General features: G+C 38.6%; 2 protein-coding genes across 3 annotated transcripts; both read right to left on the bottom strand.

Annotated features, from left to right (window-relative positions):
- Window positions 1-1,609: 1,609 nt before the first annotated feature.
- On the bottom strand, window positions 1,610-7,122 carry spam1 (sperm adhesion molecule 1). The gene is made up of 4 exons (XM_039658154.2): window positions 6,876-7,122; window positions 4,517-5,437; window positions 2,821-2,910; window positions 1,610-2,466 (listed from the first exon to the last, which is right to left on the bottom strand). The coding sequence occupies exons 1-4, from the start codon at window positions 6,984-6,986 to the stop codon at window positions 2,161-2,163; spliced, it is 1,428 nt and encodes a 475-aa protein (XP_039514088.2). The 5' UTR covers window positions 6,987-7,122; the 3' UTR covers window positions 1,610-2,160.
- Window positions 7,123-8,890: 1,768 nt separating this feature from the next.
- Window positions 8,891-19,535, bottom strand: hyal4 (hyaluronidase 4). Of its 2 annotated transcripts, XM_089127553.1 has the most exons (5): window positions 19,377-19,478; window positions 15,209-15,261; window positions 12,895-13,886; window positions 12,470-12,559; window positions 8,891-12,006 (listed from the first exon to the last, which is right to left on the bottom strand). In XM_089127553.1, the coding sequence occupies exons 3-5, from the start codon at window positions 13,846-13,848 to the stop codon at window positions 11,536-11,538; spliced, it is 1,515 nt and encodes a 504-aa protein (XP_088983679.1). In that variant the 5' UTR covers window positions 13,849-13,886; window positions 15,209-15,261; window positions 19,377-19,478; the 3' UTR covers window positions 8,891-11,535. The 2 variants fall into 2 exon arrangements, with proteins under 2 accessions (XP_088983679.1, XP_039514087.2); XM_039658153.2 differs by lacking the exon at window positions 15,209-15,261 and having other exon boundaries at window positions 19,377-19,535.
- Window positions 19,536-26,673: the final 7,138 nt, after the last annotated feature.

The following is a 26,673-nucleotide window of genomic DNA, read 5'->3' as shown; positions in this document are numbered from 1 at the left end:
TTTTGTCCCGAGGCATCGACATATTTGCAGGCGTCAGAGAAATCTACTGCACTCCAGCTGTAACCTTCTGTGAAATCCACAATCATGTGACTGCAAAAAAGTCCTACAATTCAGATCCCCCCCCCCCCTTTTTTTATTTTATTCGTTGGCAGAAACAAGCTTCCAAAAAAAGTAGCCCCTATCATAGGAAAATATGACTTATTTTTGTAAATCGATATTTGTAGGTTTTTATAGCCTAATCATGTTAATGCGTGACCGCACGTTTCCCAACAGCTGACTTGCATTTTCTCACCCGTCCCCTTTTAGCTGCATGTTTTCCTTTATTTTATAGAGTCACTGTTGCAGCCACTCTCTGTTTGGATACTCAATAGTAAAAGCTGTCTTTTGTCCGTCCTGGGACATTTGCGTCATGTCACCCTGTAGAAGCGCGGACCACCCCTTCAGAGGCAGAACACTATGCCTGTCACAGGCGGTCACTGCAGGCTCTTTTGTTGATCATATTGATGTTGCAGTTTCAGCTCTACTGGAGCACTTTTTGGGGTAGGGGTGGGGGTGTTTCTAAATCTTCTTCGAGATTTGTTAAGTGAATTGGAAACAAACAACTGGTGGTGGTCTGCCATTAGAGAAATTTGTGTTCTGTAAAATACAATTACAATTTAGAAACTTTTGAGAACCTCAGATTCAAAATAAACATTTCGATTCACTAAAATACTTAGGGATCATCAGTTACAGTATTAATGTGAATAGCTGCAGTGCTGTGACGTAACCACACTGCCATCTACAGTCAGGGATAAGTAACACAGGCTAGTAATAAAAAGTATTAGGGTGAATTCAGCTAAATTGAAATTTAAAAAGAGATTTGCCGCCTTCTCATCAATAAGCAATCACTGTCAAAGAGGACATTTTAAGACAATCAGGTTTTTCTTCATCACTTAGCACGTAATCAAGCAGACGAAAAGAAACTCAACATTAGGCCATAGGCCTATATAAGCTTCAAAAATCGATGAAATCCGAGATATTGAATTGTTTTAAAACAAAACTGAGTCGTTTATAATTTGACCTCTACAAGGTGCAGAGTAGCCTTAGTAGGCCTATATCAAAACATTAAGTAGCCTAAATGTTAGATGGAATATAACCTCAATTCTATATTCTATATATATATATATATATATATATATAATTATACACAGTGCACCCACAAACTTTTATTTTGTATGTAATTAATCGCGATTAATCGTTTGACAGCTATATATATATATATATATATATATATATATATATATCGTATAGTATATATATAGATACTATACGACGTGTTGGGTGATCGTAATCGGAGAGGTTAAATGCGATATTATGTAGGCTATGTGTAAATGTAGCCTATATGTTATGTTGAATTAAATTGAAAAAAAAAAAAAAAACATTCAGTGATCATGTAGAAGGCAATAGTATCTTTCAAATGAATAGTTTTTTTTTTTTTACCAACTGTGTAAAAAAGCCACCTTTGCTTTTGAAGAGTAAATATTTGCCCGGTTGGGTTTGTGTATTCTACAGAAATATGTAGGAAATATGTTAAAAATAAGTAAAGTCGAGACAGCGACGCCTAGTGGTTTTTACAGAAATCGGCAATTTTTGGGGTAAAACACTTCATAAGGGGATGAAGTAGTAGACTAGACTAGCTTATACATGTGTGTAACATATGTGAGGTCTACAGATTAACGTTCAGAAGAAGCTTGGAGCATTTCTGTGACACCAAAAGTCTGCCTGTGGTGTCTGACATCAGGCTGACAAGTTGTTTAAAATCGTGATGATTTGACATTCTGTGACATCATTTGACAGTTTTAATGAATGACAAATTCATGTGCTCTGGAAATATCATTAGTGGTTAAAAAAAAAGGAACATGTTGTGATTATTCAGACACTGTGAAGTCTACAACTGTTCAATATATAATGTTAAATTGTTGCATAAATTGCTCACATGTTACATTGTTGTGGTCATGATGAAGAAAGATCTTATTGAGTTTCTGTCATCTCAAAGCAAATTTTTTTATTGCTTTTTGCTATTCAGTCACTTTTTATTAAAGACAAATTATAAAGTAACTAAATTAATGATACTCTTTTCAAATACACTAAATTTGTCAGCTTATTCTAGAACATTTTCTGTTAGAAAGAAGGTGTTGTAGCTGTGCAATTTCTGTCTTCATAGCACTGACAGGTAAATTTATTTTCCCAGTAAGTGAATTCACTTGGGGAAGGGCTACCTGTGACAACATATTTCCCATCTTTCCTAAGGATTTGGTGGCTTTCTGAACTAATGTGTAGGTAATCGTCCGCGTCGTAGTTTTTGCGGACACAACGTCCATTCCCTTGACAGAGACTCTTGCTGCATAAATGGGCTGCAGAGGTGACATTGGCGATATAGGGGTTTAAAGTGTCCGACAGGTATGTAGACAAGGCTTCACACGAGGTCTGAAAGGAATAAGAAGCATCAAAAATATGAAATTTCACACAATATTAAAAATGATTCACGCTCATGTTGTTCCACAAACATAGTATTTTCTTTCTACCATGGATCATTGCTCTAGAAATGACATTATAGTACCATTAGTCTCGCGTAGCCAGACCTTCAGACTGACGGTTTAGCCAACGTTCCGTGGGCGTGACGTCTGAGGCTGAGACTATAGTACCATAAAAACTGGTCCATAAAACTTATATATTCCATGTCTTCTGAATCCATACAATAGATTTATATGTAGATCAAAATGAAAATTATATACATCCCCAACATTTTTGGATGAACTGTCCATTTTAGAGAAAAATTACCTCGTCGTTGTAATCAGCACTAGCCCCCCACAGCACAGCCCCAGAAGCCCCCAGAGCTGCACTCTCTCCAATACTGCTGACCAAGTCAAACTGGAGAGAAACAGACAGCCTATTACTGCAAGTAACCTATGTGGCCTAGATAAGGGTGGCCAATCCTGCTTCTCTATGCTGCGTTCAAGTCATCTCGTATAGATCGTAATTACGAGTTGAACGCACTTGAACGCCACCAACATGTCGTATATACCAGTGGGGAGCTCGGGATTTTCTTTAAGCCCCGATCTGTACGAGTTGGGGGCGTGTCAGTGAGAAACGTTCATTCAACGTCTCTTGACGGTAAATTTTAATTGAATTTCAATGTTTACTCATTGACATTTTAAGGCTTTTTCATTTATAAAGCAAGCTCTCTGCACAAAATATGATATCATTGTTATATAAAAATTATACCTAATGATAGTTTACATTGGCTTCATTAGCTAATAAAAAATCACACCTGATGCGCATTCTTTGTTCTTCTTTTATTAGCTTCTTTTATTTTATTAGCAGAGTTAACAAACCTTGCTGTTTTTTCGTGTAATTCATTGAAAGAAGGTACACCGCCATTTTGCTCCGACAAAACTGACTTGAACGCACCTCACGTCGTAAACACGACTTCCCACCTCGTACGACTTGAACACAGCGTTACTATCCTGCAGAGTTTTCCTGCAACCCCAATTATGCACACCTGAACCACAATCAATTGTCTACAGGCTTCCAAGCAGGTGTGTTGGAATAATTTGGAACTAAACTCTGCAAGCCATTGACCCTCAAGGCAATTTCCACACTAATACGTTTTCGTTTGAAAGCGTATTTTTTTCTCTCCGGTTTGGCCTTCCGTCCACACTGAGACAGCGTTTTAAGTCAATGAAAACTAAATAAATTTGAAAACGCCATTTTCGCGTTGTAGTGTGGACTGTGAAGCTGCCCGGAGGTATTTGAAAACGATGACGTAAGTTTAGTCATGTGATCCATGACCAAACACATGGTGACTGAGTGCGACCTGGACCTCGTGAGATATTTTGCTAAATAAAATTATCCTGTTACACGAATTGCGCAATAACTTTATTATTTATTTTTCCATCTGTATCATCTCAGTGAGCTTTTGTGAGGTTTCACGCATGCGCAGTAAGGTAAATTTAGAAGTTTCTTAGAAGACAGGGAGCGTTTTTAAACGAAAACTCCATTTTCAAATGTATGCGGATTAATGTGGACGTAGCCCCAGGAATAGGTTGACACCCTTGTCCTAGACCAGTCTAATTCTTGAGCTAACTTTTTCATGTAGAAATTACATTGTTTTTTCTGTAGTATTTACTTCACCACAAAATCATTAGCTTGTTCAGGTGTGTTTAATTAGGGTTGGAGGGACTAAACTTTGCAGGACCATGGCCATCCAAGACTGAAGTTTCCCAACCCTGTCCTAGACTATTCCGTGTACCATAATTGCCAATACAATGCTCTATTATGGCCTATAACAGGGGTGTCCAATCCAATCCTGTTGCACTCAATTAAACATGCCTGAAACAGCTCATTTTTGTCTTACTAGGCATACTAGAAACTTCCAGGCAAGAGTGTTAAGTGCTAAACTTTGCAGGATAGTGGCCCTCCAGGACTGAGTTTGGCCACCCCTGGCCTATAATAACCAGTAGTCTTGATACCGTACCTCATTCATGTAAAGCTCCTTTTGGGCTCTTAGGAGAGGCCGTAGGTAAACGTAGACTGGTGCAGTGTGGTTGTGTTTTGGCAGGGCTGCCACCCTCATTGCCTCTTGCACCTGGTGACGTACGAACAGTGCAGCTTTCCTGCTTCCACTCACGGAGACCGGCAGGTATGCTGAGGGGTAAAGGGCAGTGCTAACATCCCACAGCCACAGCAGCTTGTTGTTCAACTCTTTTGTCTTCTCTGAACAAGTACCTGTATAATTTGACCTTTCAAAGTGATTATTATTGCAGTCTGGGTACAAGTAGTAGCCCCAAAGGTACAAAGGCCGATGATAGATTCCTATCTTCAGAGTTTCCTCCATGAAACCTCTGGCTTCCTTCTGGAATTGTTGTTTGGCTTCGCTGCTTGCTTCTTGCAGGTTGAGAGAAGTGTTCTGTTCCAGGGTGTAGTTGATGGACAGTTCTTTATATATCTCTCTGATGTCCAAATTCTGGTCAAACGTTGGAAGCCACTCTTCCCAATCCATGACAGCCAGACCAGCAGTTGAGTCCAGAATGTATTGGGTAAACTCTTCCTTAGATTTCTCCAAACTAGCAGACAGGTTGCCCCTTTGTGGGATGCCACCGTTAATCTCCTTCAAGGAGTGGAGGTCTACATAGGGGTAAAGCCCAAGTCGTTTTTGGTAGAACAGGGTCAGGGATTGATTGCGTACCTTGGAAGGTGTGGTGACCACCTGGAACATCGATAAATCTAGAGGGATATTCAATGTTTGGCATTTGGAAACAGGAGCATTCCATAACAGCACAAAAGACCTATGAAAGAGAGGTGCTGCTGTTGGTGGAGGAGACGATGTGTTAAGATGCCCCAATGTCATGAAGAGAATCGTGTAAAATGGTAACCGTTGTTTCCTTTGGTCTTCCATCTGTGTACATTGATTGAGAAAAAAAAAACAGTTTTAATGATATTTTGAAATGATTGAAAAGTTTGTGCTATGGTAGGGTATTTATTTTTAAGTATTTTTTTTCAGATTTTTTCAAATTTTTTGTTGCTCGTTACTCAAAAGGAAAAGAGAATTTATCACTGATCACACAGTAAAGGGCCGTACACACCGAGACGAATCGGGGATCGCGAGTCATTCGCCAGCGTTTCATGACATTTAATGAAAATCTGCTTGTGTATTACAGGTGCTGTGAGAAAGAGCCACGTCTCCCGTGCCGGTGTTGTGCCTAATTTCGACCCCCTGCCAAATTATTACCCCCCTCGTTGAAGTCAGTACCTGATTGCCTAATCCCAACCCCGCCCCTAATCTTAACCCCTCCCCCACAACTAATCCTAAACCTACCAATACTAGGGGGGTAATAATTTGGCGGGGGTCGAAATTCGGCACAACACCGGCACCGATGACGACAGTAGAAAACATGTAATCCAGTTGTTCAACCTGGCAGCAAACCTTGAACCAACAGTAGTGAAAAAAATACTTCATCATTTTAGTGTAATGTTTTTCACTAAATTAAATTATGTTCTTGGTACAATTCATGGTTGATTTCATTTTTTTCTGTAATGTCTATTCAATGTGTACATGAATAAAACTATTTAAAAAAAATAGTAAATACATTTATCGTCTGCAATAGCCTATTTATTTTATTGTTACTGGCTAAAATTATTTATGTTTAATGATTTCGTGTTTTATTCAAATTAATAAAGGCAGATACACTGCAAACTTTTATAGAGCAATCCAGTCTATCTAATGTCATCCACCATTAGACTTTAAATATATCTGTAGCTATAGTTTTGGCCAGATAATTGGGATCTGAAAGGTTTCCTGACCGAAATGAACGGGTCCAAATAGGATCCGAGGCGGATAAGCTGATTGATTTATCAGTGGATATGGTCTGGATCCACAATCCTTGTCTGTTCCGGATCCGCTGTGCAAGTGGACTCCATTCCGGATCCGTACCGGAGCTTGTGGAACCTCCGCGGCGTATCCGGTGAGTCAGTTTGCGATACAACTTTGTCAAAACTATCAACAAAAATCACAACTCCGTTGTTCATCCTAGACGTGGATTTAATGCTCTCATAACCAATAACTCCTTCGACTGCCAGAGCGCAATCCTCCACAGAACAGTCTATTTGGGCAAAGTTTAAACGCACGTCGACGCGTGAGCGCTTCCAGCCCCAAAAACCTCCCACACCGCCGGTAGCATGAATCGTCAGAACACCGGCATGACTCGGTTTCACCGGTCGTCGCCGCCGCCACCAACAAACTAACCCAATTAAAACACAACACTAACGATAACAAATGCATTAAATGAAACTAAAACAACAAAGAAAAAGAGAAAAAAGATAGAAAAAACACTCACGCAAAAAACACGCACGCGAATCCAGTCTCGCCTCCACTCACCCAACTTCCGCTGAGAGAGACAGAGAAAATAACCCAAACAACCCAGGAATTGGGTCAAAATATTACACATAACCCAGAAAATGGTTACTCTCTGAAATAATAACCCATAATTTTAACCCAACACAAATAACCCAGAAAATGGGTTGAAGAAATAACCCAGGAGTTTTTAGGTGTGTTCTATTAATCATCATTTGTGTTTGTTATAAGTTCTCATCATCGTTACCTTAAAGGGGTGGTTCGGAATTTTGGACGTCCCATTTTTATAGTTCGCCGGTGCTAGGCTAGCGCAAGTCAACAGTAACTTTCAGCATGCCATTAAAAACAGTTTTATCCACTCGAAAGTACACCAAAAGCAAATCAATTATAACGCCAGACTATCAATGTAAGTCTCTGTTGAGTGAATAATGTTAGAAATCAAACTATTGTCATCTCAAATTCTCAATGATTGCATTACATTTACAGGAACTAGTTTCTCAGCAGCGGCGGAATTATACTTCACTCTGCTTAGTAGTAATGTCACTGCGTCAAAAGTAAACAGAACAGAAGCGCGCCGCGTGACAGTTGGGACGTTGAAATTGAGGATTTGCAGTGACCATTTTAGACCAGACGACTTTAAAGAACCATTTAATCGAAACGGTCACAGGTTTATGACAAGAAATGCAGTCTAGCCGTCTTTCCAGATGCACCAACAGCTACAGATGTAACTTACAGGTAATATATTTTGTTAGGCTACTGACGTGCTATGCTAAGTTAGCCATTTCATAACTGATAACGTTAGATCGACACTTAGTGGAGAATAGAGAGTGAATAAGAGTATAGTGTAACTAAGTACCGTAAAACTTCAAATAATAGCCGAGTCCCAAATAGACTCATTTCTCTTTTACACGCCTAGTGTGAGTCGGGTTGTATTAGCTAATTTAAATCTAATAAAACCCGTCAGATCGACCGCTGTTTTGGCGGGCCGCGGCGCCATTAAACCAACATCCATACACAGGCGACAGGCGTAAATAACATAAGAAATCACTTATATAAAACATGTAGTAAAGTAATTATATTTCCACTCTGCCTGACATAGAACAATTGTCAATTAACAAACTTAATTTGGTCATTTTAAAAACATGTACCTTTATTCTCCCAGCATCAAATTGGTGTAACAACCCCACCCAGTGGCCAGAAGTGTCTTACCCGGACATTTACTTGTACCTCTTTCGAGTCACCAGGTAAGCCAGTGAATGATATTATTTCGTTTTTTAAAGTAAAAAAAACCTTAATGTATATATTATGAATTTATATTTAGAGTAGCCTACTGAGTGCACTTTTCTGTCCAGCAGCCATACAAGTAGCCTGACTTAGCTTTTAGCTGACTTAGCTTAGATATTTCCATAACAGCAAGATATGGATGATGATGATGATGATGGCAGGTAGCCTGGGCTAGGTGATAATGGGCATTAAAAAAAAACAAAAAACTAATTCACTAAGACCAGCAGTTATCTAAATTACAAGATGAAAGGTTGAAGAACAACCTTTTACGAGGGTAAACTTGGTGTACTGTGGAGTGGGTAAAACTGTTTTTAAAGGCATGCTAAAAGTTACCGTTGACTCACGCTAGCTTAGCACCAGCGAACTATGTTACTGGAATGACTGGATGAAATTTTTTGAAAACTGTCTCCACTGATAAATAACACTAAGGCTCACTTGGAAATGAGGCCCGATGTTCAAAATTCTGAACCACCCCTTTAAGTGTGTGTTGCCCTCAAAGCACACGTCTGGCAGTTGAAGCTCAATGAAGTTGATTTAAAAATCCTGACAATGACTCAAAGATGGACTCACATATTTTCCACCCTGCACTGTGAATGTTAACACAGTGTGTTTGATAAAAGCATGAAAATGTAAGCAGATTTTCTGTGTAAATTAAGGTACAGTTAACTTAGTTGCAATTCCTGTGCATTCAAAGACAATTTTGACAATAAAAAATCAAGACCAGGTTACAATCCTTTATTTGCAGTGCATCAAGAGTCAAGCAACATTTGTCTTTGAGTATTTGGTTAATTGTATTGCTTAATTAAAAAAAAAAATACACATTGCATATTAGACTTTGAGATGAAAAAAGAGCTCTATGGAAATATATTTGGACACCGGCAAAATTTAGCACTGAGGTAAAAAAAGACACTTTGACAGATATTGAAGGCTCTGATAATAATGTCCCATATTAACTACTGTCTACATGCTACAAAATGCAGTATTTGTGAAAAATGTATATCTTGAATCAAAAAGGGGTCAGACAATAGGGATAAAACACGGTCCAATTATCCTTCAACCTGAAACTGGACATGTAATGCAATGTGTAGACATCTAAAATGGTTTCAAAAAATTTGCAGATTCTGAGTACTAAAAGATTCTGAGGTATATACCTTTCTTTGTTATCAGTTTCAATCATTCTGGCTTCATTTAGACGAGAACAAAAAAGACAAGCACAGTTTAATATACAATCATAACGTGTTTTCACCACCACAGCATTCTGTAGTTTTAACAAATGCAAACTTACATGTGTAAACGTTGCATACATCTTTATAATCTTTGGTTAAACACACATTTCAGGAATTTTAGGGACAGAAAAAATAATAATAACATGAGATATTTTGTCATTTTTTTGTTATGAAATTTAACTAGCTTCAATTCTGGTTGTGTCCACTGAGTTTTCTCATCATTTATCTGATGATTGTGCAATATTGATAAAGCTTAAAATTTGACGAATTATATGATGATGAATTGTTTCGTATAATAATGACACATGTCATGTCAACATCTGAACATGATTTTGTGTATTTTATCCGTTTTTCTCTTTTATTAATATGAATATTATAAATTGAGGCACATAATATTTTATGACTATACCAATAGGCTATGGATTATTTTGCTCCATTAGCACAAGTCAGTAATATAGTCTGTAATTATATTATGTTGAGCGATTTGGTATGTAGCTAATTTGGCCAGTTTAGATTATAAAGCATGACACCTATATCATTTGTGGATCTTGCCAAATTTTTTGTAATATTTGAATACCTAGCGCTCCCTGACTTTGAAGTGCTTTGACAGCAAGCAGTGGAGTTTGAGATAAGCTTACTAATATACGTCACGGTAAGCATCTTGGTGTCAGTGCTTTGTAAAAACAGCCAACGCATCTCATCCCAAAGCGTCATACACTGACGCTTTTGCCAATGCGTATACATCCAACGCACATGGCAACCTTTATATAACACGCTTCGGTTATGGTAGGTTTAGGTCTGGGGTAGGGTTAGAGTTAGACCACTAGGAGGCGCCTGCCGGCCCATATATATCTGCATCTCATATTGACGCTAAAGGGTGCCATGTGCGTCGGATGTCGGACGCCTTGGGATGAGAACGGGCTGAAACAGCATATTTGACGTTTCCTGTTAGAAAACATTCACAAACTAACATAATCACTGATCATTCATCCTGAACAGTTATTAGAATCTATTCAGCCTGAAGTTTGTGCAAACAAGGCTTGCATTTTATCTACATTATCACACAGCACCATTGTAACAATTATCATTTTTTCAATAATCCAAAATAACAAATATTAAAACCGAAGCCATGATGTGCCATCAACTGACCCTTTGACCACTTTTTCTTAAAGGTGAAGTGTCTTAAATCTTTATATATAAAATATTTAAATATAAAGTTTGTTTTTTTTGCTAATATTAAAAGTTCAAATTTTTATAGTATTTTTTTTTTCATATTGATTTTTTTCAAATGATTAATTTCTAATTTTGTAAATATTTTGTAACATGTTGTTTAGTGTTGTAATGATATATGTAATTTAGTAGCCATTCTGCTCTCTATAGCCCCTTTCACACAGTGCGTTGTTCCCAGAATATTGCCATAGAATTGCTAGAGTGCCTTTTGTGTGAACGCAAACATGTCCCGGGATCGATTCCAGGATGGGGACCTAGTGACAGTGCTGGGATCAGTCCCGGAACGCAGGCTGTTTGAACAAAAGGCAGGTCCAACGTCATAAGGGGTGTGCTGTAGTGATGACGCACGTGTCATTGCAATGATTTAGTTATCTTGCGACTCTGTGACCGCTTGTTTTAAATAGCAGATCAATGTTCACGACTTCACGTTGCACATTAACAAAGAAAAAAGTTTGTGTTCGCCAGAACGACGAAACAATGTCTGCAAAATTAACACGTTAGGAACCTGAACATCACGTCCTGATGGCATGTCACGTGTCTTTACGGGATGTGTGTGAACGTACAGATTCCTGAAAATCACTGGCAGTGTGAATCAACCAAAATCAAATGATCCCGGGACACATTATCAGTGTATTTTCTAGAATCTCTGTGTGAAAGGGGCTTAAGAAATTGTCATTGCCCATCAAAAATGTCTATTGGTTGACCACTAGTGTAAACATTTGGCTCTGTAGTGTTGGCTCAAAACATTATTCTGTTTATTTAATCAGTCCAGCCCAACACAGTAACTGGCTTAACCAATGGTGTGTGACTTTGGATTGACCAATCACAGACTAGGGTAGTGTCTTGGCAAACATTTAAACATGACTATTGTTCCATGTGATGATGCTGGTGGTCACTTCACCTCTAAATACAACTGAAGTTCAACAAAAGGAGTAGAGCAGTGAGGATGAAGGCAGTTTGTAAAGGCACAGCAGTATCCCGTATGTCTTTGTGGACCTCCTCTGGCTCATTCTTATTCTCCTCATCCACGTCCTCTTTTATCATGTTGTCCTCTTCGGTTTCCTCGGGCTCTATGCTATCGCAGCGGTCTCCCTCGTACCCCTGGTAACAGTGACAGTGGAACCTGTCGGCGAGTAGCTGGAGCTCGCGTTGAGAGTGCCATCCGGTCACGGTGAAGGTGCCGTTTCGGTTGGACAGGATCCGATAGCTGCCGCGGCTCAGGTGCAGGTAGTGTGGTGCCTGTGGGTCTCGACGGACACAGCGACCGTTGGACTGACACAGGAAGTCGCTACAGACTTCTGCTGCCCGGGTAACGTTAGTAATGTACTGACCCAGTCTGTAGTTCAGAAATGCCTTGACTTTGGAACAGTTGTGCTGAGGGGACAAAGGAATTTTCAGGAAGTTCATTAAACTGCAGGGAACTTGGTGTTGCTGGCAAGTATATGTTGTTTACTGAGCAAGAAATCAATGTGAATGCCATATTGTGTTGTACTCACTATGATTAATCATATCTGGTGTCCTTATCAATGCATAAAAGTGTGGCATAAAATATTTAGGGCAGGACTTTTTGGTGACACAGACACCCAAGTTTGACCAGTTAAACTTAAAAAAGGACAGGAAAACGATTCAATAAATGGAATAAAAATAACTGTTAATTGCAGTCTTTAATACAAAGCAGACTCAAAATGGTAAATTCTCTGAATTGTTCCATACATCCTTTACAATTAACATTTTTGAAATGCCTGCTCTAAGAATTGACTTCTTGAAGCAGATTTGTCACTGATAAACCGCAGTCGACTCTGGACCAATGTGTACAGGTATATGTTAAAAGTCTTACCCTTGAGGAAGTGAGGTTAAGATCCCCCCAAATGACAAATCCGGCAGCTCCCAAAGCAGCGCTTTCTCCTATCGTATGCATCAAGTCATTCTGTAAAATGAAAATAAATTAGTGTGTATATGTACAGAAAATCATTAGAATGTTAGTTCACTGCCACAGTTTCTTAAAACGTAAATTATTATAATAAGTTTAAATTTAGTCATTGAGATAGGTGTGATAGTCAAACCCATTCAAACATCCTTTGTAATATTCTCTATTTATTCTGTTGGACCACAAGAGGGAGCTCTTGATTTCAGACTCCATAATAGTTTATATGAGTATAGACTAGCAAAATGGGATATTTACTGTAAGGTGAGATTGTATTAAGAACATGTGTATGATTCCCAAAGCACATTTTACATTTCTCGTTGAACATATGCACTTACCTGAGTCAGAAAAGCCATGGCCTCGTCTCTGTACCCCAGGCGTGTGTATACGTATGTAGGCAGTTCATAGGGCAATGAGGTAAGGGAGGCCAGGCGCAGTGACTCCCGTACCCTGTTCTGCGAGAAGTGCAGGTTGCGAATGCTGTCTGTGTGGCTCTTGCGTATAGCGAGGGCTGGGAAAAGGGCAGTGCTGCTGTTCCACAGCCAAAACAGCTGGTCATTACGGAGGCTCTCTTGTTGGGGGCATGTGCCGCTGTAGTTGTGTGCATGTACATTGTAATTGTGACAGTCAGGGTAGAGATATAAACCCCAAAGGCCATGCGGACGAGCTTGTGTAGCGAGCTGTAGCGTGCCCTGCATGAACTCCATGGCGCTCTTCTCGAAGCGCAAGCGTGCCAGCTCCTCCACCTGTTCGTCGGTCACATTAAGGTAGGCCTGTTTGATCAACTCGCGGGATTGCTGTCGGTAAATGTCTTTCTTGTGCCAGTTACGACTCCACTGTGGCCTCCAGAACTCCCAGTCGATCACGGCCAGTCCACGGAAGTCTTCCGAAGGGATGAAGTGTGCTATGTCTTTTCGGGCTTTGTGAAAATGTGCTTCAAGACTGTTGTTCTGAGGTAGGCCTCCGTTGATGGGAACCCCTTGCTCATTGTAGAAAGGGTAGTAACCCAGGCGGTTGGCATAAAAGATGGTGACATTCTGGCCCGTGTGGACGGCTCGTGGACTGCCGCTGATGTGGAAAATATCAAGGCTGACGTTGATATTGTACTTCAATGTACACATATCCAGGGGAGCATTCCAGGCTGCCAGGAAAGGCTTGCGGCCCACCAGAGGCAGCTTTGCAGGTTTTTGGCAAAATGCAGAATGGACCAGGATCAACAGCCAGGAACAGATGATGGCACAGGCTAGGGGCACAGTGTGGTGTTGCAAGGCCCCGCAGGGCACACCGGGCATTCTGCTATGTGACTCAGCACAGGCAACTGTCAATCATCCTGTGAGGGACAAAAAAAGTCTGAGGCCACCATTCAAGGTCGATATTTTATCAGGTCATGCAGGGATTGAAACTTTGAACTTGTCGTTGCTTGTGTCCTGATCTACTATTTTAGCTACTGATAGCACAGGAATTGGTGTTAACAACCAGATTTGATCTATTTGAAATGGTTTACATCATGAAAATTGGGTGATGCATAGCAGAACTGATCCAAACCTGAATGCGAGATTTCTAAAACAATTCCTAAATAGCTTTTTGGTTACTGTGCTTCTGGGATTTTTTTGGACAAGTCATTTTAGAGGCAGAGCAAGTTGTTACATTTCAGACTGATCTCATGAAATGGCGTATGTATGACACGCCAATTCGTATTTCCATTTTTGGCGTGCTATCACACAGTGTGTTTATGAACGCCGTTGACTTAACGTTACATTACTGTATAAATATATGACCCACCCCAACCCCGTCCCTAAACCCACCCGTCACTGGGGTTAATACCATTTATGAGTCTTCCCCTACCATCCTAGAAAAAAAATATCACTCCCCAGATTTAGATCTGCATTTTGCTTCGTTTTGCTCAGACATTTAACGGCATGTACATACACGCGGAATCACTCGGACATTTAGCGGCGTAGACATACACACATACATGCGGATAGCTCAAAATGCATATAGATAACACGCCACTTGACTTGAAAGTGGCGTGTAAGTTTATGCAAAAGTCATGATGTCATGTTGTACATTTTGACTTGGTAAAGATTACAGAGATGACTGTTTTTCTTAAGAATAACATGCAATGATGAATCATTTGCAATAAGAGTATTATGGAAGTACCTCAGTTTTGATTTCATCTTCATATTTTAAATGCTCTCTTAATATAAACTTAAAATTAGCATTAGAATGCATCTAAAGTCAATGGTGCAAACTTATATTTTTATATATTATATAAAATATATATAAAATTTTATATATATTTTTGGCAAGGAAAAAGCAATTATGACTGATCGTTCAGTAGCTGAAATTGTGAAAATTTTGTTAGTGAATGACTGTATAATACACAGTAGCGAACCCACTGCTTTATTTCTTGACTGACACAGTAGATTATGGCTAAAATGGCTAAGGTGTTCATATTTAAGATGGATGTGATATCCTAAGTCGTGAGCCAAGTTAAATGTGCAAAGTAGGGAGAGGTCAAGCGTAAACACAACATTTTGTGCTTCAGCTTGGTTTGAATATGAGTCAAATGTTACTTTGGGGGTTGCAGTCATCAGTCAAACCAGCAGTTAACCACAGGGGTAATGGCCAAATCCAGCCACATACTCTCACCAGTGTGGCGCCCACATAGCCATAATCATAGCTGCCCTCGCCAGATGCCCTGTCTGCATGATAGAGCATTAAAAGACAAAGACAAAGGTATAAATTTCATGCCATTAGATGTAAACAAATGTGAAACCAAGTGGCATCTGCAAAAAAAAAAAAAAAAAAAAATATATATATATATATATATATATATTAGCTGTGTTTTGGTATAAGTTACTATTGGATGTTTGGAGATATCTTGCTCTTGTATATTTATTCAACAAATTGGAAGGTATATTAGAACCATCAAGACATTTAAAAACTAATAAGTGAATCTTGAATTCAATTCTGAATGATACAGGCAACCAGTGAAACGATCTGAGTCTTGGCTTAATGTGATTTTTCATTTTAGAGCGAGTTAGCATTCATCCAGCTGCATTCTGAAGTTCTTGTATGTTTAATAGTGCTCTATATTTGTTAACCCAGCAAAAACGCTATTGCAGCTAGTAGTCAAGACTAGATGTAACAAATGCATGAACAAGTTTCTCAGTGTCAGCAGGGGAGCAAATATCGCATACTTTGGTGATGTTTCTGAGGTGATAATATGCTGTTTTAGTAACATTGCTGATAAGTTTTTAAAAACTAAGGTCACTGTCAAATCATGGTCACATCTTGACCTTATTACAGGCTTTTAGTGACAGATAGTCAAGATGTGGAGCAATAGATGTTCTCTGTGCGTCATAATGACCGAAAACAAGTACTTCTGTCTTATCTTTGTTTAGCTGTTGAAAGTTCTGTTACATCCACAGTGTTATGCTCACTATGCAGTCCAGTAGGGTGGAAATTGAAGTGTGGGCATCTGGTGCAAGTGAAAGAGATAGATTTGTATGTCATTACATACTGGTGAAATTAAATATTACACCAGCTAAAGGAAGCATGTGTAGGTTAAATAATAGAGGACCCAAAATTGAGCCTTGAGGAACACCACAAGAAATGATGTAATGCCTGAAAGTGTAGGTACCCAGTGTAACATAAAGTAGTTTCCTGGAACTGAACAAGTCTTAGACCAGGATCTTGCAGAGTAACCAGGTTCTTTTATTACATAAATTATGAACATGTTCCACTAATTTTTAAGAGGCACAAAGTCCCCAAATGCTTTTGTATGATCATTTTTAACAGTATGTAAAATGCTCTATAAAATTTAAAACACAAAAGCCAATGTATAATGTCCTTGAGTTGTCTTTACAAAAAATAAACAGTATAATTTGATATTTTAGTGTGTCATACAATGACATTTATTTATTTCATATTTATTGAGTACCTCAAGTGTAAAAAACCACTGAATGTAAAGAACAGTATCCAAAACCTCTCATCTGGCTTTCGTTATTACAGTGTGGATAGTGTAAATTAAAATAAAAATATGGTTTAAAGTCTCTTAAGTTTGTTTAAAGATGTTACATAATGTTCTTTGGTACCAAATAATCAGGAGTATCTGATTTCTCTGAGCAAGGCATGGAACCAATCACTAGTAACTATGGCGGTAACACATGCATTGAAAGGTTATTAGTTGCAGTCATGTGCTAAATCAGAGGTTGAAAAATGAGGTATGGCATGGAATGTTGTGGATAAAGGCAAATTGTGGAGCCCCGTGGTGGTTGTTATTGAGTGGAAAGAGCCTGACTGAGAGTGCTGGAGCTCTCTTTTCCCCTAGGACTGGCAGCGGGCCCGTACCATGAGGGGGAAGAATTAAACCACTTCCTGCTTAATAAGACCTCTGCTTGCACTGAGCTTCACAGATGATCTTTATGGTAGTTCCACATGGAATACCTTCACACATTGATGACTTATTAAAGGCTTTACTTAAAATACTGTAATCCAGAACAGGCTTGTGACAAAGGTTTTTCACATATGATTATGCGATGAAGTATGCGAGATGATTCAAGTGGCGGGAATGAATAAAACTTTCCACAAAGCTTTACGGTTAGCCATCAATGAAAACATTGGGGCATGGAGAACTGAAGTGATTGTGCCTGTATTTTAGATAGATTTATTTATCTTCAAGCTTCCTCAAACCCTCAGCCCTCTCTGGCAATAATTAAGATACATGTGGCTTAGTGAGAGTGGTTTTTACAGAAACCTTTCAGGCGACGGCTTCAGAGAAGCCACAAAAGGCATGGAGTCGACCTGATGCTAGGATTTCGACGCGACTTCATTCAGTCCCATCCAAATGTGAATTTGATCCAAATTGGAAACATAAATATGACTGAGCTAGATTTACAACAGGAGACAGAGGTTTCTTGAATCGCCATAAAGAAACCTCTGGGCTCCTCAGAAGATGTGTGGTTTGATATCTGTGGCTCTGAGGACGACGTGAGTCTCCCCATTTAATCGTTTGTTTGCCTCAAATGAAATGAGATGATGTTCTGTGACATCCGTCCGTAGCTTTGTGTCATTGAGGAGAGATCAAAAGGAAAATATCTGCAAAGTCATTGGAATCCAAAGATCACACACCAAGATCACAGATTACAGGCTTAATTTGGTTATTTAGTGCTGCATTTGATGCTCGAGTGGTAAACAAAACCTTAAAAAGGAATCTTAATCACGGTGGAACCCAAACAGAGTTATACGCCAGGTTAATCTGAGGACGTGTTTAGCTTTGAGGTGGATTGTTTAAGGACGAGTGATCTCTTGAAGATCAAAGAATCCTATTTTGGGCACTGCTGACACACTAAGCTACTTTTAAGTAAAGCTGACGTCGAAATGGTATTTTGTCACAATGTTTTCAATTTCACCTTATACCACAAGATGCCTTGACAATGATCATGGGCTCCTGGGAAACTTTGACGTTAGAGGTTGTCAGTTTCCTCAGCTTCACTAGCCGTCGCCCAAGAGAAACTCTCCATCCGGAAGTACGTTATCTCATCTGTAAACCCTTCCCTTTGATTAACTCACTTTAAAATATTTACAGAGCCACTGTTCAAAGACCTCAGTGGTGCCACGGCACATTTCCTGACAGTAAACTTTAAATTAAACCCTTTGAGGAACACATATATTTGGAATGGGCTAATTAGGTTTTCTGTCATTTGATTTTCTTTGCGGAGAGGTCTTTCCCTGGCACTTTTACCTTCAAATAAATGTCAAAACACTCTCAAATATATATTTATAGTGATATATTTAGGATTCATCGGTTTTAGAATTCTGTCTAATAATTATTTTCAGATTTTTAAATGAAAATTTCATATTAAAGTAAGTCCCCCTGTAGTCAATAATTTTAGCCCTTAAAACTCATCTTTAAACACCAACATTACATGATAAAGCGATTTTTCCTATGAATATGCAAATTAGCCCCACCTCCACTCACTCACACCATCTTCGAGATCCACTAGTTGACGTGATTGGTCATAAGGTAGTTTAATGACGCGTTTTTTAGATCGTATTTGGTTCTTTGGAGTTCAAAACTCAGAAATGGCGTCGACATATGAATTTGCCCATGGTTTATCTTAAAGCATATTAAAAACACCATATAAACCGATATAAACGACATTAAAAACGGGAAATGTATTATGTTAAAATGTGTATGGTTCTTATTGTTTTCTACGAGTGAATTTATGCATCACAACATTATGCAAAATGGATATTAATTTCGGGATTTGCTTACGATTACATTTCATAATGTCATTAAATTGTTTGTTGTAAAAATGTTAAATATTTACATTTAAGTGAGTATTAGATGACGGCGAAGGTAATATAAATACAGAAAATGAGCATACATGCACAATTAAAAATTCAATACAGATAAATGTAAAACATCTCTCAAGTTCTTTGAAACCACGTGTAAACATCTTTACCTCTAGGTGACTAGGTGAAAAGGGCAAACTTTGCTCTTTGACAGCTTTGGTATGTTGCCGAAACACTTTACAAAAAATTCATATTGCTTCACAGGTTTACACAGATCATGTGACTACAGGCATTCAAAAAACATTTACTGAACTCTGGATACAAAGTATGTGCAGAAATGAAAACACAATGAATTATAGAGTTGACTGAGACAACGGACAACAATTTTAGAAACGCTATAAGAAGATGGAATGTGCCTAGTTTCGTCATCCGCTTTATTTTGAGAGCATGCTGATGTCAACCGGGTCATGTTAAATGTGTGTATAATATATTGAGTCAGTAATTAAAAGTCACTCACCTGTAGATCCCACGCCGCTGCCTCCGTCACATACGGCTGATGATACACTACACACACCTCTCTACCTCTACAATACACTAGCATAGTTTGTCTCTGTCTGCTGAAAAGCCTACCCACATCTTACTTATATACACAGCGAAGAGAGAGAGAGAGACAGAGTTTCCTGAGAGGGAGGAGAAAACAACCACAGAGCCACAGCGAGAAAACCACAACACTGCGATTAGAGTAGAGAAGGAGGGAGGGAGGACTCCAGTCTAAATCCCATTGACTGAGTGTGCATGTGAAAGTACAAGTGTGTGCACATTTGATCCTCAAGACGGTCCTACGCTCATCCACATCACTCGGCATTAGCCGGGCTTAGCGTCGTCCAATCACCTGGCTGTGAGGTCACAAGAGGTTTTAATACACTACAGACACAATCAAGCCTTGTTGAAGCTCCGGGAGCTTTTTTTCCCTGCTCGATTTACTGTCCCATGTGGCCTGTGATTGTCTTGTTTTTGCCTCTTAGTCACTGTCTTTTGTGGCTATAGAGAAGACATTTACCAAGAAATATGGCTGAAAATTAAGAGGTGAGGAAACCCTAAATGAGACCTAAAACAAACAAAAGAGGAAAAAAGTGTGTATGCTCAATTTGCCTGTATTTATATTCAGATTCTTTGTCGTCATCTGCTCAATTTAAGTTAATATAAAAAACAATAATAATTTATTAACGTGTAAAATTAAATGTGCAAAATTGTGATGCCTAAATTTACATTTAACATTTGAAATGACTGGTATTAGTGTCTTAAATCTAGTTTATTTAGACAAAAATAATATTAGAATTTTAATATAAGCCTGAATTTTAATAATGTCGCATCTTTGGCAAATACACTTGCTAAACAGAGTGTGTGTGTGTGTGTGTGTGTGTGTGTGTGTTTGTTTGTATATATGTGTTTGTAGTGCTGGGTAATCGTATCCAAAGTAAAAGTTTGTGTTTACATAATACGTGTGTGTACTGAGTATTATTTTGTATATATAATTATAATTACACACACATGCCTGTATATATTTTAAGAAAAAATTGTTATTTATATATAAAATATTAATATTTATAAATAATATTCATTTTCTACAAATATACATAGAATATATACATGCACATATTTCTTATATATACATGCATGTGTGTGTATTTATATATATAAAATAATTATACGCAATACACACACATGTATTATGTAAACACAAACATATTATTATTGAATATATGTGTGTATATGTATATATTTTGTATATACTGTAGATACATATATACACGTATATTCAATAATAATATGTTTTGACTGTGTTTTCCGGCACATTATTGTATTATGTACAGTATTATTGTTTTGTGATCTTGACAAGAATTATATATTTATGTCATCACATTTACATTTTTTTTCCATGCCTAAACACACACATAACCTGAGTTTTGGTTAGAGTAATTTATTTATTTATTTATTTTTTGTGCAATTATTGCAATACTCTAATTGCAAATGTCCATGGTGGGATCTCTGGAAGCAATAGTTGCATTCCAATGGCAAACCGTGCTAAATTACCATGTGAATGGTGTTGTAGTCACCAAACTTCGTTAGCACATTTTTCATAAAAAGCACTCCCTCCAACTCTAATTTAAAGACAGTGCATGAGTCCTGTGGTGCAGCTGTCTCTTCATTTTATGGGGTTTCTCAAGATGCCCGGGTTGAAACGGAGATAAACACAAGGAATGCTGATTCTCTTCCTCAAACAAAGTCTCAATTCTCACCGAAACCATTGCGCAATGTCTGAATGCAATAGTAATAGTCCTTCTTAAATAAGTGACTATTCAATTCTTGTAAAAAATAAATAAATAAATAAACAACTTAAATTACATTAAAAAGACACAAAATTATCTTGTACAACTTATTTAATTTGCAGTGTAAAAACATGTCATAACTTATTGAGCATGTCATTTTTGACTCTGGTATCTGGAAACATGATAGAAACTCGCTAGATCTTGTAGCAATGTCATTATCTAAGCATGAGGAAGTTAGCTGAATGGAGCTTGTTGACAGCCAACAGTCACCAAGTCATCTGCTGTGTAAGGCGTTCAGTATAATGATAGGGTCTAGGTCAGTGTGTAGGGGTAGTGGAGGCATGTTGTCTTGGTGGACACAATTTTCAAACTATAGGCCCTGCGCTGTCGTTCCGCTTGTGCATGGTCCATTAGTGGTATATGGCTTCATAAAAAAGATACCAAGCTAAAGCCTCAACAAGCAGTCAACAATTGGGTCATTTATAATATATATATAAGATAAAGAAAAGGATCTAGAAACACATGAGCAAGTCATTACATTTGAGTCGCATCATGTAACGTTTTGAAAACCTTAGGAACCTTAACTTGTTATAAAAAGGCCAAATGATCTAAGAGATGCATTAACCCAATTAACAAGGGCTCTAGATCTTTGAAGTTGTTTTATTTTATCATTAGATTGGACGGAAAACGGCAGCACAAAATGGTTTGACCTGGTCTATGTTGGAAAACCTACTTATTCAGGAAAATAAAATGTCATCAACTAACCAGGACCACCAACACACCAAGAAAAGCTACTATAGGTTCATTGGTTTCCGGATGCCGTGTTGTGACTTCTGGCTGCTCTCCATCCTCCTCATAGTCCAGTCAAAGTGGAAATTAATTTATTCAAAAGGAGTTTATTCAGCGGCGGGAGATGAGGTGGTGGATGGCTGAAAAGGTTGGCGTGCTTCAATAGAAAACCACATTCCCACAGTTGAGGGAATGAGAAGGTCATGTTGGGCCAGCACTGTGGATCATTGCTTGAAACTTCCCTGACCTTCAAACTTTTGTGCCTTCAAAACAAAAGCAGATCTATTCCTAGTGTACAACTGGAAGGTTGGTTTAGTTCGTCTGATATAGTTGCCGGTCTGTTTTTGTGTGAAATTGGACTAACAGACCCACAGAATGTAATGCAATTGTAGCACGGCCTTGTCCAACAGGTTCACACGTTAATCTCTTTGGCCTCACTGATGTGTGCATGGTGATGTGCGATGTGATATTTAATGCTTCAAATGTTCAGTTGCCCATTTTGTCATGTATAGTTGGACAATGAGTCATATGAAGTGTAGCTCGACCAAGCAAAAAAACATCAAAGGTCCAATATGTAAGAATTTTGTAATAAAACATCCAAAAATCACTTGCACAGTGTGATATATTTCCTGCAGTTGTGTAGTTTACAGTATCCCAAAAGTGTCAATTTTTTATTTCAGAGAAATTCCCATTTTAAATAAGTGGCCGTCCCGGAAAAAAATGTCTCCTGTCAATGACGCAATATCTGCGCTATCCTCAGTTTCCGCTCGTACTGCCATAGCTATGACGTAACCATGGCGACAAACGTGGACAACTGCGTCGTGAGTAACGTTTAGCGGCACCCAGTTCTTGTTTCGTTCAAACATAGACCATGGCAAGCCGATTTTGGGACAAACAAGGAGAACTAAGGATCAATATCAGCGTGATGTTTTTGTAATGCCAAGAGCTAGCATCCGAGACTGACTTCCACTCGACAGAGAGCTAGCGTCCGTGACTAATTTGGACATGAACTTCACGATTCATGACTTTACAGCTTTATTAGACAGGTGAGCAAATGTACATGAAACAAATCAATGTTATAACGTTAGCTTGACATGATGAAATGTTAGAATATGGTCAGTGTGTCATTCTTATGTTGATCAACATGTAGCTGCTAGTTTCGTATAGCAAACAAACTAACACGTCGAATAACATTATAACTTTCAACACACATTTAAATGCCGTTTAGTGTGATAGTGTAACGTTATACCAAGTGGAACAGCACTGCGTTTCCCTCACAAGTTTAATTCATCTAATAAACTGACCTGTGTGAGTAATCAAGCACTTGCATGTAGTTCAATGGAATGAAATTTCCTTATTCCTTTATATCCATGGGACTCGCGTGTGACTCTTATTAGCAATCGCGGCGTGCTTTATACCACAGTAATGTTAAAAAAACATGAGTGTTTTCACTAATCCATAAAAATTATTAGATCCATCAGCTTGACAGCAAGTCCCATCATTCAGCTCATCTCTGCTTCATAAACATATGCCTTTGTTATTGTTGGAAACTGCGCCCTCTTGTGGCCAAAAAAGCTACATATTGTAGCTTTAAGCTCCATTATAACTGCACAAGTACACGCTGCAACTTTTTTTCACAACTATCCATTCTGCATTTACCCGTTCCCTTGTTCTTGCTCTGCTCTGGCATTAATTTATTAGCCTCTTTATATGGTAAACCCTGTGAGATGTGTTAACGTTGTTTTAATACATGTAGCTATGGATCTATTGGATCTAGATGTTCAGCGAAAAAGATCAAATTATGATTCTGTAGATTCTGAACGAGAACTAAAAAGTAATATCGATGCTGAATGAGTGGGATCTGCAGAACTGTAAAGAAACCAGTGAGGTCTAGTTGAGCACAGTCATCAGATTCCAGACCTCAGGGCGACGTGCCAGGCCTAGTGGTCAGGGAGCCGTTTTTTGGCATTGCACCATTCAGGAACATACGCTTCAAGACTCTCTCACACACTGTCTCTATCCAAATAAGAAAGAAAACTCACAAATTAGGTCTTAATATCACAAAAAAGGCACAAAAGCTGTCACTGTGGGAGTATGATACAACGTTTAACTCCTAAAGGGGGCATATTAGTACCATAAAGTTACATTTTATGATATCTGATCATCATAGCAATGTCAACGTGGATATGTTTGCATGAGCTCTCCAATTTGGCACTCTACAATTCGGCACTTCGGCACTGCACCAAATCAAGTAGCTTTACCATATTAAACATGAAAAACTCTGTCAGTGTCACGCTTCATCTAAAGTACAACTTTTCTGCTATAAAGCAGTGTGTTCATGTTTTCAATCGTGGACTTCAATTGACTCATTAGAATAAATGAACTGGAAAAGAGTTCCACATCAGCGTACACCAATATCACCTCACATAATCGCCATGGACCAATGGGAGTTTTGACGGTGTTTACGAACTGTTCCGGAAAGTTTGCTTTGGAAAGCCGCTTCGAACTCCTGAAAGGAACACAAAACGAACTTCGTTTTGGCCTGATTTTGTTTGAAATGACGTCATATCAGTTCATTCTTCGATTTCGTCTGAAGTATATCAGGGCCTTAAAGGGCACCTATTATGGAAAATTCACTTTTACATGGTGTTTGAACATAAATGTGTGTTGGCAGTGTGTGAGCAAAACCACCCTAGAATGATACAAATCCACCCAGTGGTTTTTTTACAATCTCAATAAATCATGTGCACTGCCTCAGAACGAGCTGTTCTGAGATTCAGCTCTTAGTGACGTAGAAAATGAGAAAGGGGTTTGATTGACAGTGTGGCTGTGGCCTAGACCCCGCCCTCGGTGATCTGTACACATCATCCTCCATTGTTTCAACGACAGCCGGTAATGTCTCTTGGAAACATAAGTGTTCTGTCGTGGACTCGTGGATTAATCCTGTTGTTGTGGCTTAAAAATTAATCCTCAAGTGTGGATCGTCATCTACTGTTTGCGATCCAACGTCACCTCCAGTAACAGTAAGTGTATTTTATGATTTTTGAGCAAATAGTCTTTTTAGTCGATGTCAGCCAATTCAACAACAAATGCGTCTAAAGTTGTTGACATCGTAGGATGTCTGTGTATATAATTTAAACCTTGTTTGTATAGTGTGTAACCACACGTTTATAAATATATATATATATATTTAAAGGTATTGTATTAAAAACCGCATATATGTTCCTGTTCTGTAAGTTAGCCATCACATTTGCCACAGAAGCACCTGTATGACAAGTAAACATGACGCCACAGGTACCCGTCCCTCGCATAAATGTAATTTCGCTTGTAAGTTACGTAGCAAACTTTATCACAGAATGTGTATGTAACGTTAGTTTAAAAAAAATGCGGCAGCGTTAGTGTTTGTGTGTGTGTGTGTGTTGCTCCACCATACTTGCAAAGAGGACGCGTTTACAACGCTAAAGTACATAAATGTATCAAATAACCATACCGAGACGTACTGGTCCATTCTCATTTGTGTTTATTCTGCCGGAGTCTCTTCGTGCTATTTATATATTCCGATTCAAACGTACGCTGAATGACAGACAAAATAGCGCGTCTCTCACTCTCCCCTTCTGCTTAGACCGACTGCCAGCCATAGGTATCAAGTGACGCCCTCATCCAAAGGCAGGGCGGGGATATGCAGCTCATTTGCATTAAAGTGACAAGCCTCAAAACAGCTCATTTTCAAACAGGCCCCAAAATGACATTTTCAAATGGTTATAATAAATTAACTGTGGGGTATTTTGAGCTGAAACTTCACAAATACATTCTGGGGACAACCGAGACCAATATTACATCTTGTAAAAAGGGGCATAATAGGTGCCCTTTAAGTGTCTCAAACAGCGTTCAGATTGGTCTGTAATCCAAAGTCAGAGGTCTCAGTTTGAACTAATTTCTTGTCAACTTATTCTAAAAGCATAATTATCTAAGATGCAGTTTCAGACTAAAGTGCTTTCATAACATAAAAAAAAAATGTATTATTGTTGTCCAAACGAAATCAAATAGAAGTAGCATTAGTTTTCTTATCCGAATTGAGATTTACATCTGAGTGAAACAAACTAAATGTATGTGGGGTCTTGGTTCTATCTAGTGTTTGTTGATTGGTTGTTTGGAGGCAGATCAGAATGCAAGCTTGTAATCAATTGTAAGAAAGGGGCGGGTTTTAAGTGGGCGAAAGGATGAAGTCTGGCATTTGTCACTGGAGGCGATTGATGATTGGGTTGAGAGATTTATACTAATTAAATTGAAAGAAAAAATATAGATGGATAGATTTTTCATTTCATGCTGACTTTAAAGCCTACTTAAACATACTTACTGAGTTCATGACCTGAGCTCTGAAAGTGCAAACTTTTAATTTTAAGCAGTAAAATGTTCCTCTGGGAATAGCTGAATGGTTTTAAATTTCAGAGTATAATCCTTAGAAGATTACAGTGAGAGAACATAATCACATATCAGGGCAGTGAAACTGACATTGACTTGCTACATTGCAGAAGGGGTGACACAATGACAACAGTGGTGTTTTAGTCATTTTGGTTATATAGCATCCAAGATTGGGCTGTGAAACATGCTTACAAATGGACTGTGTAATGAAGATGAGTTTGTTTTTTTTCCCCCAAGCCTTTCGAAGAGGTTTATTCAGACAGTTGGTAAATT

The sequence above is a fragment of the Pimephales promelas genome, chromosome 25 (assembly GCF_988280905.1).
Source record: "Pimephales promelas chromosome 25, fPimPro1.hap1.1, whole genome shotgun sequence".
In the NCBI taxonomy this organism is placed as follows: domain Eukaryota; kingdom Metazoa; phylum Chordata; class Actinopteri; order Cypriniformes; family Leuciscidae; genus Pimephales; species Pimephales promelas.
This window is presented reverse-complemented; position numbering and strand designations above follow the sequence as displayed.